The sequence below is a fragment of the Heterocephalus glaber genome, unplaced genomic scaffold, assembly GCF_053883595.1.
Source record: "Heterocephalus glaber isolate CG9 unplaced genomic scaffold, H.glaber_assembly_v1.0 deba00001442, whole genome shotgun sequence".
In the NCBI taxonomy this organism is placed as follows: domain Eukaryota; kingdom Metazoa; phylum Chordata; class Mammalia; order Rodentia; family Bathyergidae; genus Heterocephalus; species Heterocephalus glaber.
In genome coordinates, this window is record NW_028258296.1 from 13,585,390 (window position 1) to 13,601,280 (window position 15,891).

The window sequence follows — 15,891 nt, forward strand, 5'->3', positions numbered from 1 at the left end:
GGCTGGGCCCAAACCTCTGAGTTCAAGGAATCATCCTTCCTCAGCTTCCTAGCTGGGATGACAGGTGCACACCACTGGGCCTGCTCAAAATAAGAATTTTTTTTTTTTTTGGTACCTGGGATCAAACTCAGGTCCTTGCGCTTGCGAGGCAGGCGCCAGAACCACTGAGCTAAATCCAAGGCCCCAGAATATGAATTTTGATGCTGAGACATTTTGATCTGCATTTGATTGTCCTGCCCTAGCTTCCTGAGTGCTGGAATTATGGATGTGTGCCACCACACCCAGTTTGGGGGAGGGGGTGAAGCATGCAATGGTTTCTCAGGGTCCTGAAAATCTCTGAGGATCCCTTTCTGCTCCTAGAACAAAAATCTTAGGCAGAGGCTTTAGCTTTTCCAGTCTCACCACATAATTTATAAGCCCTCCAGTCCTGTTCCAGTAATAAATAAATGGTCTCCTCCCCATAAAAATAATCCTGAGCGCATGCTTGTAATCCCAGTGCTCTGGAAGGCAGAGGCAGGAGGATCACAAGTTTGAACCCAGACTGGGCAACATAGCGACTTAGTGAGACCCTGTCTCAAAATTTAAAAATTCAAGCTGGATGTAGTGGCACACATCTACCCATAATCCCAGGACCTGGGAGGCTGAGCCAGGACAATGGCTGTAAATTTAAGGGCATCCTGGGCTATTCAATGAATTCAAGACCTGCCTGGAATATGTAGTGAGACCCTGTCTTAACAACACAAAACAACTTTGGCCAGGGATTTAGCTCATTGGTTTTGCTGCCTGCTGCACAAGCTCAAGGACCTGAGTTCCATCCCCAGTACCAAAACAAAAACAAAAAAACTCAAAAAACCAAAAATAAAACTAAAGAGTTTGAAAAGGGCTGAGGAGGTAGCTCACCATAAAGGCCTCAGGTTCAATCCCCAGTACCAGACCAAAAAAAAAAAAATCTTGTCCAATACCATGTCAAAAATCCCATTCTTGTATAGTTCAAAAATTCTTGCCCACCTTTTAGTCCTATTCTATCTTTTCCTTGATGCTTTTCATTTTGTGCTCCTACAGGGCTGAGGAAGAGAACAATAGAAAGGATCGTTCCAGGCTAGAGCAGTTTTAGCCTGGTGACAGCCCCTGAGTGTCACCACTGTGAGAACCCAGCCTTTCTCTGTTCTAGTATCTGCAGGTGTCACCAGGGAGCCCTCACCCTCAGGTGTCCCTTGGCTCAGCGACCTAAGTGACCTAACTTCTGGCCGGTTGCCTCTGACCACACCTCATCCTCTGCTTCTCCAGGACCATCTGTAGGTTGTGGTCATCATGAGGTGAGAGATTAGGGCTGGGACAACCAAAATGACTGCTCCGCCCTGAGCACTGCCTGGGGAACCCAGCAGAAAGTATTCTTTTCAGTCTCTTCTTTGAATCCAGTGCTGTTGCAGGGACCATCAGAAAAGTGGTTTTCAAACCTTCCTGGACCTCAGGAAGCCAAGCAAGACCTTAACATCCAGGAGGTTTTTGGTAGAACAACTGTTCCAATCCCCTGTGTGTATGAGGGTGAAGCCAATCCAAATTTGGGATACCGAAGACCTTCATCCCGGGTGCGGTGAGTCTGTTCACCCTCCTGCTCTCAGCCAGTAGAGTGCACCTCTTTTCCAGCTTCAATAAACGTACACCTTTGCTACCTTTCCCGTGTGTCTTGTCCAACTCTTTGTTCAGGACACTGAGAACCTGGGAAGAGCCCCCACGGGACCCTGCATCCAGTGACAACCTCATTCATGCCAGCAGTCTTGCTGGCCAGGACTCCCTGGACCCCCACCTCAACTCATCCTCCACCCCTGAGCTCCTCCCCCAGCCCAAAGCCTCTCTTAGGACACCCAGGCTGGCTGAATCATAGGGTCTTCCTTGGTCCGGTGAGATCATACACATCTTTTTAAAAAATTTTTATTGGTACATTTTAGGTATACAATATAATGACATTCATCATTGGAGATTTGTACCTTTACATAATATATATTTTTTTACTTTATTAAAATACTGAGTTTATTTCACATGTATATTTTTGTCTCCCCACCATCTCCATGTCTGACCATCAATACTACTATGTCCTAAGATAACATTCCATACATACTTAAATCCAAGCAAAAGGTGGAGTTCCATCTTTAAAAACTAAACAGGCATTTTGGACAACACATTATGGCAATGGAACCTGGGCAATATTTATCAAACACAGTAGGGAAAGTTTTCACTTTGCATTATAAAAAGGATAGCCAGATATCAACTACTACAAAAATGAAATAAGATGGAAAGTTTTAACAAACTGTTTAAATTGTTTTGGTTTTTTTTGGTATAGGGGATTGAACTTAGGTCCTTGTGTTTGCGCATCAGGCGGCGAAACCACTGAGCTAAGTCCCCAGCCCTTAAATTGTTTTCTTAGAGAGACTTTGTCCACTGCCAGAGATCTTGAATAGCCTCCTGGTCAGTCACCTGGAAGCAATGCTTCACATAATTGATGAACTTGGCTTCTACTTTGGAAAGAGAACCACTCTTTTCTATACTTGTTTGTATTTTTGCTTTAATATCGTCTACAAAACTAGGTCCTTTGGGCATTTTAGGAGTCTTTTCTTGTTTTTTGAACAATTCTTGACCTTTTGATCTTGGTGTTGATGGTTTTGAGTCTTTTCCATTCTGGTTTGATTTCTGTGCATTTTTGGCTAGAGTATCTTGTATCGATTTCACTGGTGCTTTCTCCTCAGCTTCCTCATCATCAAAATCATCATCATTGTCACTGTCGTCATCATCTTCAGCAGCAGCTAGTTTTACTTTTGTTTTTTTTTTTTTTGGTACCAGGGATTGAACTCGGGTCCTTGTGCTTGCACAGGAGGCAGCCAAACCACTGAGCTAAATCCCCGGCCCTAGTTTTACTTTTTTTGTGGAATCTTGCTACCACTTCCAGGGGCAGATAGCTTTCCAAATATACTTAAGAGTTTTACATCCTCTTCCTCCTCCTCATCTGATTCTGCATCTTCCTCCACAGCTGCTAAGTGCTGTCCACTAATATGCATAGGCCCTGAACTATGCCTCAACCTTATGACAACAGGTGATGTAATTTCAAAGCCCCCAAGGGAAACCATTGGCTACAGACATTTTCAAAGTTGCTAGTGTTACTTTAATTGGACTGCCTTCATAATTCATTGCCTCTGCTTCCACAATGTGCAATTCATCCTTTCCACCAGCCCCTAAACTGACCATTTTTAATGACAACTGGTGCTTATTTTCATCATTATCCACCTTAAAATGATAATCTTTGTCGGCCTTTAGTTCACAACCAAAAAGATAGTTCTGGAGACTCCATGGGGCTCATGACCATATCCATCAAATGTTCCATGGAGTGGCAGCACGCTTTTAGGTGGGAGGGAACGTGGACGGAAATAAACAGCTACTGCCCCAGAGAACAGACATGCAGGATGGAATCACGCCAGGGCTACATACTCTATCTTGATTCTTATTTTTCCCCATTCCCCTGCCCTCCCTTTAACCCCTCCATCCCTCCCTATTTACAAAGACTTTGTTTCCGTTTTTTCATTTTCTCATATGAATTTCATTCCCCTCTTTCCTTTCCCCTAGCCCTCCCACTTCCCCTTTCCCTTTGCACCTTTTCTTCCTATTTCACATTATCTATTATACCTTTTAGTCCTTATTTACACTTTCAGTTTCTCACACCAGAGAAACTATTCAGGATTTACACATGTGTTCTGTTTAAGATCATACACATCTTGACTACACATATGAAATGTGGGCTGTTCCCAATCAGCCCTGTGTGCATTTCCTCCTCAGGGGCAGCTTTGGTCTCTTGGGACTTTTCAGATGAGACTCAGTTCTAAGTTTCATCTCTCTAAAATTGTAATAGTCATGTATCACTCTTTTTTTTTCCAAAATGGTCCTTTCGAAGCTCCTTGGGCTTGGCTTGAGTGGAGGGGGAAGTATTGTACCTATTTTTCCACCCTCACGGTGGTAGCTTAATTTGGGTATGGAAAGGAAATATTGGCCACTGACATTTGAGGCCCCTGCCAAAAATCTCTTACCATATGTTCACTCTTAAAATAATGGTTCGGGTAACTGTAGCTCAGGGTTTCTCAAAAATGACACTATTGACATTTTGAACTGAAAAAGTATTTGCTGTGGGCCAAGGTTGCTGTATATTGTAGGGTCCTGTGAATGTTTAGCAGAATCATTGGCCTTTACTCACTGCATGCTTCCCCCAGGAATGACAAACAGAAATGTCTCCAAACATTATGAAATGTCCCCCTAGGGAGCAAAATTGTTTGAGAATAATTGTTTTAGCTTAGGTTAGTGCTTCTCAAACTTTTTTCTGATTATTAGATCAGTCTGTTTAGAAGCTAACAGATCAATAGACAAGGGTACTTGCCTTTGGAGGTTTCCAGCAGGGATATCTGCCTTGGGATCTTGTAGCCACTTGAAGCTCATCCATTAGGTGTAGCATAGCAGTCACGATGCTCTGCCTTTGGGCTGAAAAAAAAGATTTTTTTGACTCATGGAATCCAAGGAAGGAATAGGACAATCAGGGACACAAACATTGGTAGGAATCCCTCGTGATTTCTTCCCTACGCATTTTTGTATTTTGCCATCTTGCAGTTTTATTTCAAAAAAGTAAAGTTCTTAGTTAAGAAAAAAAATCCCAGAGATTGGCTTTATTGTCTTCACTTGGGTTGCATGCTTGCCCAAGAATGTTAGAGCAGAGGGGCAGGGGCACGGAAGACTGGACTGCTCCATTGACTGTTAAGAAGATAAATGCTTTGGGCCAGGGATTTAGCTCAGTGGTTCCGCCACCTGCCTTGCAAGTGTAAGGTCCAGAGTTTGATCCCTGGTACCAAAAAAAAAAAAACAAAGAAGATAAATGCTTCCATTATCATAGATATTTGACAGCTTAAATAGCCAATACTGGTTTAAAGGCTGAGTAAGAAAATTCCTATGGGCCAGAGAGAAAAGAACACTTTTGGCAAAAAAAAACAACACAGGCAAAGACACATCAGCAAGGGAGAATATGCCACAGTTGGGAACCTATGAGATGATATTGCTGGACTAGAGAGCCAGGGATGGGGGAAAGCAGATCATGAGTGACTTTACATGCTAAGCAGTTTTCCTTCTGAGGGCCATGAAGAACTTTGAGAAAGGAAGCATCATGCTAAGATCTGTATATTGGTTACTTGGATGGCAGGAGTAGAGGCAGACTGTTGTAGAACCCAGACAAGGGAAGGTAAGGGGGTAGCAGGGGAGACAGCAATGAGAGCCATCAAGAAGACAGAGCTGGGGTGGGGGATTTAGCTCAGTGGTTCCACTGCCTGCCTGCCTTGCAAGTGCAAGGACCGAGTTTGATCCCTGGTTAGCTCGGTGGCACCAGGTGTGCCTCGAAAGCGCAAGGTCCTGAGTTCAATCCCCAGTACTGCAAAAAAAAAAAAAAAGAAGACAGAGTTGATAGACTTCCAACTGACTGTGACTGTGTGAGCTTAGCAAGGCTCCTATGCCCAGATCCTCTTCATTCTTACCCAGATTGTTCTCATCTTTCTTTAATATATTTCTCTGACTAGTCTCAGTCTCCTCCAGTTCAATGCCATACTTCCAAACATTACTCTTTTTAAAACACAAATTCAATCAGGTAACTCCTCCTTACTCCCAAGTTTTTTTGTTTGTTTTGTTTTTCTCACAAAAGGTCTAGGATGAGGGAAGTGAAATGTCTCAAAGGTCTAAGACCCCTAGGAACTACAGAGAATTTCTTCAAATCTCGCACTTTAGGCACCTTGCTTGCTCCATCTGGGTCTCTTAATGGCCTTACTTTCATCCAAATTTATTCTTCTTATCTTTTCTTTTCTTATACTTAAACACCCTTTCCTTAACCAAATCTGCATCCCTTTTCCTGAAAGGCCTTTTTGCCTTTTGTCTTCTCTTTCTGCCTCTCTCTCCTACTCTCTTTGGAAGCCCCTCTGGGGTTGCCCTTTTTCTTGGAAACGAATTCTACTCTTTCTTGAAGGAATATCAGAGGAAGCCTTTTTTTGGCTTTTCCAGGCTGTGTGGGCTTTTCTTTGTACTATGTTCTCTCTTTATTTTTTTCCCAATTTTTATGTTTTTAGTGGTCCATGTCTGCAGTGCATAATGATTGCATTCCTTGTGGGAGGCAGTCGGTCCACGTACATAACACATCTTGATGCTTGTTTCATCCCTTCTCTCTCCCTCCCTCCATCTCCTGGTCCCCTTCCCTTTTGAAAGAGATCTATCTCCTTATTTCCCATTATATATCTTTTATTTTGCTCTTTATTTACACTTTGGGTTTCTCACATAAAAGAAACCATGTGATATTTAAGCTTGTGTGTCTGATTTATTTCACTTGACATTATGGTCTCAAGGTGCATCCATTTACCTACCAATCCTATTGTGTACTACAACATGCTCTCCAGGGATGCTATTATTGGTGATTATACAGTACCTTATAATGTCATTATTTTGTACTTTTCTGTTTCCTATACCAACCTGTGGGCAGGGAATTTTTTTTTTTTACTCAACCTAGTATTTCCTTCATTTAGCACAGTGCATGACACAATGTAAAGAAGTGAACAAATTGGTAACATTATTGAAAAAGATAAATGGGAAAATTTGGAAAAAGTTAAGATATATTTTCTAACTCAGAGAGACAGTAATTGCCTTCTTGTAGTTTTTAAAATCTCTATTATTTGGGCTGGGGATTTAGCTCAGTGGCACTACACCTGCCTCACAAGTGTAAGGTCCTGAGTTCGATCTCTGGTACCAAAAAAATCTCTATTATTTGCTGATTACATATTCATGATGCCTGGTTCAAAAAAAAATCTCCATCATTCAAATACAGCAGATGCAACTTTTCTCAAATTACATTTATTTATTTACTTTATTCTGAGACAGGGGGCCTTGCTATGCTATCCAGGCTGGCCCAAACACTGCGGCTTAAGCTATCCTCTTAAGATGTGCCAGATGGTGGGGGCTCCTCTGCCTACTAGGGAGGAGGCCCTGGCTGCCTGAATGTTAAACTGACTCGGTGTCTCTTTGCCATTCATCCTTGTCTGTGTCCGCTGTGTCCTTGTCCCCCCTTCCCTTCTGGGAGAACAAAGTATTGGCTCTAGGTCCCAGAACTAAGCCAGCCTGGTGGGTTGGCTACAGCTGGGGCCCCAACGTAGGGCTCAGATCCCCAGCTCAGCTACACTTGGGAAGGTCACAAGATTATTTGGAAGTACAAAATATGGTTCTGCCACCTACCTCACAGGGGAAAGGTCCTAAGTTCGATCCCTGGTGCCAAAAAAACCCCAAAAACACTTGCTTCCGTAAAGTTTAATTTAAATTGGGCCGAGGATTTAGCTCAGTGGCTTCACCGCCTGCTGCGCAAGCGCAAGGCCCCGAGTTTGATCCCCAGTGTCAAAAAAAGAGAACACTTGTTTCTGTAAAGTTTAACTTAGATTTTTTTTTTTAACTTAGATTTTTTTTGAGGGGGTGGGTACTGGCTTGCGCTTGTGCAGCAGGCAGCGAAACCACTGAGCTAAATCCCTGGCCCCAGTTTAACTTAAATTTTATTGTTCTTTATATTAACTTTTTTTTTGGCACCAGGGATCAAACTTGGTACCTTGCACTTGCGAGGCAGGCAGCAGAACCACTGAGCTAAATCCCAGGCCCTTCAAAGCTTTTATTTACCTGGCTTTTACTAGAAATATGTCTCTGTTGTTTATTTACTTTACTTTTTATTTGTATTTTGTTTTATGGGTTTTTTTGGTGGCGGGGGGGGGGGGGGTGGTGAACTCAGGACCTTTTGCTTGCAAGGCAGGTGGCAGCACTACTGAGCTAAATCCCGGCCTAATTTTTTTTTTGGTACCGGGGATCAAACTCAGGATCTTGCACTTTTTAGGCAGACAGTGGAACCACTGAACTACATCCCCAGCCCCTCTATTTTTGTTTTTTGAGGCAAAATCTTGGTATGTAGTTCAGGCTATCCTTGAACTCACTATGTAGCCCAGGTTGGCCTCCAACTTTCAGCGATCCTCCTGTCTCAGCCTCCTAAGTACTGGAATTATAAACCTGGGCCACCACACCCAGCTAGCAGGCCAGCATTTTCACATCTGCTGAGGCTGTGCAGTGAAAGCATGGTCTAGAGCAGTAGTGGCAAAACTATGGCATGCATATGTTTAAGATAAAAGACATTAATGTAGAGTTGTTTTTCTAAACTAAAACCTTAGTATTCAGGTTTAATGGCAGTGTGGGCACTTTATGACAAGTAAGTGGCTTTCGGGCTACAGCTTGGGCACTCGTCTCTAAAAGGTTTACCATCTCTGGTCTAGAGCATTTTCTGGCTTAGATCTCCAGCTCTTACCACTTCCATAAACTTTATAAGTCTCTATTTATTAATCTAAAAAAACAGAGGCTGGGAATGTTGAGTGCTTGCCTAGCATGTGTGAGGCTCTGAGTTGATCCCCAGTATGGCAAAAGAAGAAAGATAAAAAAGAAATGGCAGTAAGAATTTGTTTTGGTAACAGCTTTATTGGGATATGATTACATGTCAAAAAGTTCACTGATTTACAGTGGACATCTCAATGGTTGTTAGTATATTCATTTTTGTACAACCACCCCTACAATCCAGGCTCAGAATCTTTTCACCACCCCCAAAAGAAGCACTGTACCCTTTAACAGTCATTTACATTTCCTTCCATTCTCCACCCCCAGGCAGCCATGAATTTATTTCCTGTGTATGGATTGGCTTTTTATGGACATTTAGAATCTGACAGTATGTTGTCTTTTGTGACTAAATGTATTTAGCATAATGTTGTCAAGATTTTCCCATATTATAGCATTTTCTTTTTTATGGTCAACTGATGGACATTTTGGTTATTTTTACTTTTTGGCTATTAAGAATAATGCTGCTATGCATATTCATGTACAAGTTTTTATGTAGATGTCTATTTTCATTTTTCTTGGATTCTACCTATGAGTGGGATTTCTGGGCCATATGGCCACTCTATGTTTAATTTTTTTTCTTTTTGGTACTGAAACTAGGACCTTATATATGCTAGGCAAGTGCTATACAAGTGAGCTGCCAATCCTTTTATTTTTCTGAGATAGAGTCTTGCTAAGTTGCACAAGCTGGCCTTGAACATGCAATCCTTCTGCATCTGCCTTCCCAGTAGCTGAGATTATGGCAAGCTATGTTTAACATTTTTGTGGAACTGAATCTGCATTTTTTTTTGAGATGGGCCCTAGCTATGTAGTTCAGGCTGGCCTTGAACTCACTATGTAGCCCACGTTGGCTTTGAACTTGAGACGACACTCCTCCCTCAGCCTCTGGAGTGCTGGGCAAACAGGCATGAGCCATTATGCCTAGCCCAAATCTGAATTATTTAGATGCATGTATGGATCACCGTGCTCTGAATAGGTGTTCTAAATTAGTGTATGGAACCATCCTCTAAATTCTAGAGGTCTTGGTTGGCTAAGCTCTAACTTGTAGAGTGGTCCTGTAAACACACTTACTTTGGGTGGATGATGAGAGAAAAAAGACACAACTAGGGAGGAAGCACCAAAGAGGAGATTGGGAAAATAAAAATGGCCTTATAAATTCCAGGTTCTTCAAGTCTTAAAGAGCTCCATTTCAAAATATTTTCATGTAGAACTCATTCTGTGCATATTTAGTTATTATCCATCTAGTAATATCACGTTGGTATTCCCATTCTGCCTATATTCCATTGTGCCTAAATGAGAATTTTGAAAACAAAGAATTGTTCATTCTTTTTCCTTTGATAGGAATCGTAACACATGCTCTCATGTTGTAGTTATCCTTACAAAATTATTTTGACTTTTCACCTAATTATGCTGTAAGACCGAGGGCCTTACCAAAGGCTCCGAGGAGCTGGAGTGGAGCACACCCGGGAAGGAACACACCGGCCAAGTTGGGAAACAGACCTTTATTAGTCTGGCCAGACAGCACTCCCGAAGCAGAATAGCTTAGAGAGGCACCTGGCTCAGAGTCCGAGGTTGTTTTATAGGGGGTTAAGGGGGGGGGGGGTTAACATGTGGATTCACAGAAAAAAAGAACAAAGGTTAGTGGCTCACTGTCACATGCTGATGGTCAGCAGACATCCTGACTAACAGTTACGACCACCCTGTTTACAGATTGTCCTATAGATACTGGGCCCCGGGACATTTGGATTTAGGGCAAACAGATGGCTGAGCAATCTCGCCCTATTACTGATTGTCCATTGTCCCGAGGCAAACACACTCCAACCATCAAATTTACAACAGGACCTAGGGGAGTAATTAACTTTTGAATCACACAGTCCCACAATGCTTAGCCACTATGATTCTTAAATCTTTAATCTGTGATGGTGTACGTTTAAGAGTGCATGTACAAGCAGGAGCTCAAAGGTTTTTGTTTTTTTCCTCTCCACTCTCATTTGTTTACTGTGTTTGTGTATTAAACAGAACCTGAGTGCACTACCTTCCTAACACCTCCTAATTGGCCATTGTCACTACAGCTAAAGAGGAAATGAATAATAAATGCACCATTTGTGTGGGTGTGTACAAGCATTTTAACTTCATTCTTTTGAGTGCTGAGGGTCTAGGGTAGAACTTTTTAAAAAATTCTTTTATTGGTACATTTTAGGTATACAACACATTGACATTTCTTATTGGGAACTTGTACCTTTATATGATGCATCTTGGTTCTTATTTTTTCCCCATTCCTAGCTGTCCCTTCCCTATTTACAAAGACTTTGTTTCCATTTTTTCCATCTATGGTAGAATTTTTGTTGTTGTTGTTTTGTATTTGTCCTGGGGATAGAACCCAGTGCTTCATGGTTAGTAACCACACACTTTGTCACTGAGCTACATTACCAGCCTAGAAGTTCTTAATATGGGATCCATGATTGGTTTCTGGGGTTTGAAACTGTACGTGTGTACGTGTGTGTGTGTGTGTGTGAATAATGTATGGATGTCTGTGTGCATTTTTCTGGGGAAAGACTAGTTTTCAATAGATTCGTATAACGGTCCTCTAATGCTGGAAAGTTACCGACTTTGTTACTAGTCCTTCACAGTTTTGCAAAAGGATACAATCCTAGTTCTTACATTCACCAGGCAAAGCCTGAGCCTCGTACCCTAAACAAAAATGGCGGAAGGTGCTTCCCACGCAGCCCCTCACGCAGAAAGGCTAAGAGGCCCCCTCCGCTTTCCCTTCACCTTCCCGCACCTGACCCCGGAAGGACTCCGCCTCCTATAGCCGGGCCCCGCCGCTCAGAGCCAGGCTGCGGCAGGGAAGGCAGGCTTGGGCAAGCGGCGCCTTGCCTGGGCCGACAGGTACCCGGAAGAGAGGGCGGACCGTGGCGGGCTGTGGGGGGGGGGGTCAGGGCGGAGGCCGCGGGGCGAGGAGGGCGGTAAGCGGGCTGCAGCGCTCGTCCTCGCGGTTTGGACTCTGGGGGGCCGGCGGCGCCGGGTGAGTGAGGCCGGCCGGGGAGCACCGAGTCGGGTGGGCGCGGCGCGGCTCGGAGCCGAGGGAGGGACGGCGGCCGGGCAGGGCCCTTTCAGGTCGGCTCGGGAGAAGGCGCGGAGGCGGGCCCTTCGGGGCCGTGTGTGGAGGATGCATCCGGGCAGGTGCTGTTAGGATTGCGGCAGCGGGGACCTTTTGTGAGCTAAATGGTTAGGTGCGCAGTACTTTCTGGAGGGAGCGCTCCAAGACCCAGTGTTTCCGCACAGACCACGGGGACCTTTATTATTTGGTTATTTTTAAGTAAGAATTTTTTGCTACCTTTGAAGTGTCTCCTCAGAGTTCAGTTGTACAGATTTATGCTTCGCGTCAAATTTTCTTGGTATTTCAGACTTTCTTCGTTGGGTTAGTCAAAATTGTAGAATAGAATTTTAGGGTGTTAAACATACAAATTCTGTTTATGACACTTATTAACTCCCCAGTGGTTGGAATAGAAAGAATCGGGGAAAACGGCACAATACAATATTTTGGTAATACTTTAGACTCTTTTACAATTCTGAATAATCTTAAGTACCGCCAAAAATATTTGTCTTAAAAATGTTTTTTTATTAGTACATATTTGCAGTACTTAGTGATTACACTCGTCGTGGGGCGTTGGCACATGGACCTAACACAGCTTAATTCTTTTTACGTCCTCTTTCTCCTCTCTTTCCATCTCTTGGTCCTTTTCTCATTTAAAATCCTTAAGAGAACTATTGAAAAAAACTGAAGGGTTCGTTTTATTTTCTTTCTCCTCTGCTTAAAGTCTTGTAATGCTTTATTATGGAGAAAATTTGATCTGCTCTAAGCCATTTTCTTTCTTTTTTATTGTACAATAACTTACATTACCAAAATTATTTAATTAGTAAAATTTTTTCTCAGTGTCAGAAGTTGTCAATTTTTAGGGCAGAAGAATAAAAGTGCTCTGCTCTTTTACTCTAGTATTTAAAAAATGTATTATGTGGACCCCGGGGATTTAGCTCAGTGGTGCCGCCACCTGCCCCCGCCAGCGCAAGGACCCGACTTCGATCCCCGGTACCAAAATAAAAAAAACAAAAAAATGTATTATATGTAGGCAGTTATTTTACAAAATAGCAAATGTTACAGAAATAGATAATGAAAGCAGTGGTTCCTTGCCAGGCCTCCCACCACCCCCAGTATTATTTCTCAACAGGAACATTTTTCACTGGTTTAATGGTTTGTTCATGGTTTTCTCTTTATTTCTCAAAATGGTGTTGTGTCTGTATCACCATTTGTTGGTTGGAATAAGTATACTTCAGTTAGAATGCATTCTACAGAGTTGAAAAGTTGTAGTTAGAAAAGGAGTGGGGCACGAAGTTTAGCAGTGTCATTGTGAGGATTAAGATAGGTATCAGCAGTAGTGACCCTAACCCCAAGAGCTGTTACTGTGTCTTATTTGAAAGGTAACCACTATGAAATTAGTGGTTTTGGCACTTTCTGAAAAAAGGTGGGTATTAATGGAAGGGAATAGCCTACTGCAGTGTAGGAAGAAAAAAAAAAGTACAGGGATACATGCAATAGGACAGAACAAAGAACCCAAGGAAACTATAATGGAAAAAATTTTCATGGGGATTGTTAGTAATTTTTATTTACTTCTTGAAATTATATACCACTATCTCAATTTGGATTGTTTAAATGTTCTAGCTTCCTCTGTCATTCACCAGAGAGAGTTCTTGATCCATCCATCCCTCCCTCCCTTCTTTCCTTTCTTCCTTCTGTTTGTTTGAGACAGGGTCTTGAGCTGTAGTTCAGATTGGACTTGAACTCATTATGTAGCTGGGGCTGGTCTCGAACTTTCAGTGATCCTGCCTCAGTGCTGGGATTACATGTGTGCGGCAGCATATCTGGCATTGATGCTTTTCTTTTTTTTTTTCTTTGGGGGGGGTACTGGGGATCGAACTCAGGACCTTGTGCTTTTGAGGCAGGCGTTGGCACCGCTGAGCTAAATCCCCAGCCCTTGATGCTTTTCTTGATGAATGAAATTTTCATTCTTCAGGACCCTTTACTTTTATGTTCACCAGGCTACCTTTTGACTCACTAGTTCAGCTTACCACAATCTTTTATTTCAGAGAGGGTATGTTTGGTATAGTGTATATAAGTATTTTAGTCACTAGATAGTATATTTCTTAGTTATAAGTGAATAAATTGGTAAAGTGATTTATGTATTACTATGTGAATCTCTTTTTTTTTTTTCTGGTGTCGGAGATTGAACTCAGGACCTTGCGCTTGCCAGGCAGGTGCAGTGCCACTGAGCTACATGCCCAGGCTGTGTACCTATTTTGTGTGTGCACATGGCTGTGAGTTTTAGGGTTTATAAAACAGAGACCCAGACCCTGAAGTGTCATGTTTCATGACGAGTCTACTACCTTAAGGACCTCTCAGAGTGACGCCTGCTTCCTTTGTAAATACCTGCACTTTTGTGGCAGAGTGCAGTGGCATATATACCTTTAGTCTTCAGCCAGCCTGGATAACATAGGGAGACTCTGTGTCTTAAAAAAAAAAAAGTTTAAATACTTGTCTCTCTTTTTTTTTTTTTTTTAGTTTCAAGAGAAATAGCATGCATTAAACCCTGTCACATGAAACAGCAGGAGAATCTGAAGCTCAGTTACTGAATTCTGACTTTCCTTTCTAGCTCCAGAAGTCTGTTCCAGATCCCATTCAGCAACCCCCCCCCACTCCTGTTAACATGCAAGAAATCTGTGGGAAGATTTTAAATTACTACCTATCTGAAAGCAATAAATACATTGAACCAGAAAAGAGAGAATCTAGAACCTGCAATTTTCTAAGGAAAATTTACTCCCTGAACTCAGTTTTAATTTAGTTCATTTTCATCACTTTCAGGCTGTTTGGTTAAGAGCAAGTGTAAATAATAGTTCATTTTCTCGTTTATTGCTTTGATGATTAATAAATACAGTTTCAGCTCAAGTATAATATCATGAATACACAAAAAACCATAGTTTAAATTTTACTTTGTATCTTCCACTGGTAAAATAACCAGAAATCTTTGTGACTAATAAGTTTTTATGTTTTGTTTAGTGGAGAGTTGAGGAAGAGTCATGTCAGAAGAAATAGTAAGCGAATCACAGTTTTCCTTGAAGACGGCTGCACTCAAAGTGTTTGATCTTCCTCTGTCTTGGTACTATTCTCTCTGTCAGGTAAGCAAAAGAAGCAAATGTGAAGTTGGATAATGAGTTGATTGAGCATGTTTAGTTGATAGAGTTTCAGTTTCAGCTGAGGGATTGATCATTTGGTTGATTGGTATTGGGAATTGGACACAGGACCTTACACAGGCTAAGCAGGTGCCCTACCACTGAATTATGCCTCCCAGGCCTGGAGGTTTTTTTTTCCTTTTGGTACTGGGGATCGAACTCAGGACCTTGCGCTTGCCAGGTAGGTGCTGTGCCGCTGAGCTAAATTCCCAGCCCTTGGAGGTTTCTATATGGTACAGTCAGAATATTTACAAAAACTGTTGGTTTTTATTGTTTCCTGGGTTAAAACTAAAAATGTTACATTTACAGTTTGTAAAGGGACTGTATTAAAATTTGTTTTCCTGGGCTGGGGATTTAGCTCAATGGTTTTGCCGCCTGCTGCACAAGCACAAGGACCCAAGTTCAGTCCCTGGTACCAAAAAACAAATTTGTTTTCCTATCTTAAGCGAACTTACATGGTCCATTACAATTATTTTCAGTGAATTGCATTATTCTGAAAGACTTGTTCTCACTGTTATGACCCTTTTAATTGTATTGTGGTAAAACTGTATACAACATCAAGTTGACCATTTTGACCATTTTCTAGTTCAGTAGCATTCAGAAAATGCATGTTGTTGTGCAGCCAATCTCCAGAACTTTTTTCATCTTGCAAAACTCAAACTCTGTAGTCATTTGTCAGCAATCCCCAGACATCTCCCCAGCCCCTGGCATCTCCATTCCTTCTCTCCCTGTGAATCTCACTGGGAGCCTTACCCCTGGGACCATACAGGGTTATCTATTTGTGACTCACTTATTGTACTTAGCATAACATCCTCAAGGTTCATCCACATTGTAGCATATGTCAGGATTTCTTTTACTTTAAGAGTAGAATTAATATTCCATTGTATAAATAGACCACATTTTCCTTATGTGTTTACCATTGATGGACCCTTGTGTTGCTTCCACATTTTAGCTATTATGAATAATGCTGCTGTGAACATGGATGTATACATTTTAACACTCTGCTTTCAATTCTCATGGCTATATACTGGAATAGAATTGCCGTTTTCTACTTCTCAAGGAACTCCCTTGGTATTTTTCTACAGCTGCTATGGATTTCTACAACAGTGCACAATTTTTCCACATCTTACCAAT

The 15,891-nt window shown here is 42.0% G+C and overlaps 1 protein-coding gene and 1 pseudogene across 6 annotated transcripts in view; one reads left to right on the forward strand and one right to left on the reverse strand.

The window, feature by feature from the left end:
• Positions 1-2,421: 2,421 nt before the first annotated feature.
• On the reverse strand, positions 2,422-3,636 carry LOC101703791 (nucleophosmin-like; annotated as a pseudogene).
• A 7,575-nt stretch (positions 3,637-11,211) lies between these two features.
• The window catches only part of Miga1 (mitoguardin 1), a 78,806-nt gene continuing 74,126 nt past the window's right edge, over positions 11,212-15,891 (forward strand). For 3 of the 6 annotated variants that reach the window (XM_004841411.3, XM_004841414.3, XM_087212956.1), the window contains exons 1-2: positions 11,212-11,361; positions 14,585-14,703. In XM_004841411.3, the coding sequence (XP_004841468.1) occupies positions 14,605-14,703 (99 nt within the window). In that variant the 5' untranslated portion in view covers positions 11,212-11,361; positions 14,585-14,604. Of the gene's footprint in view, positions 11,362-11,401; positions 11,498-11,631; positions 11,792-14,584; positions 14,704-15,891 lie in introns of those variants that run through there. The other 3 variants (XM_004841413.3, XM_087212955.1, XM_004841412.4) reach the window with 3 other exon arrangements.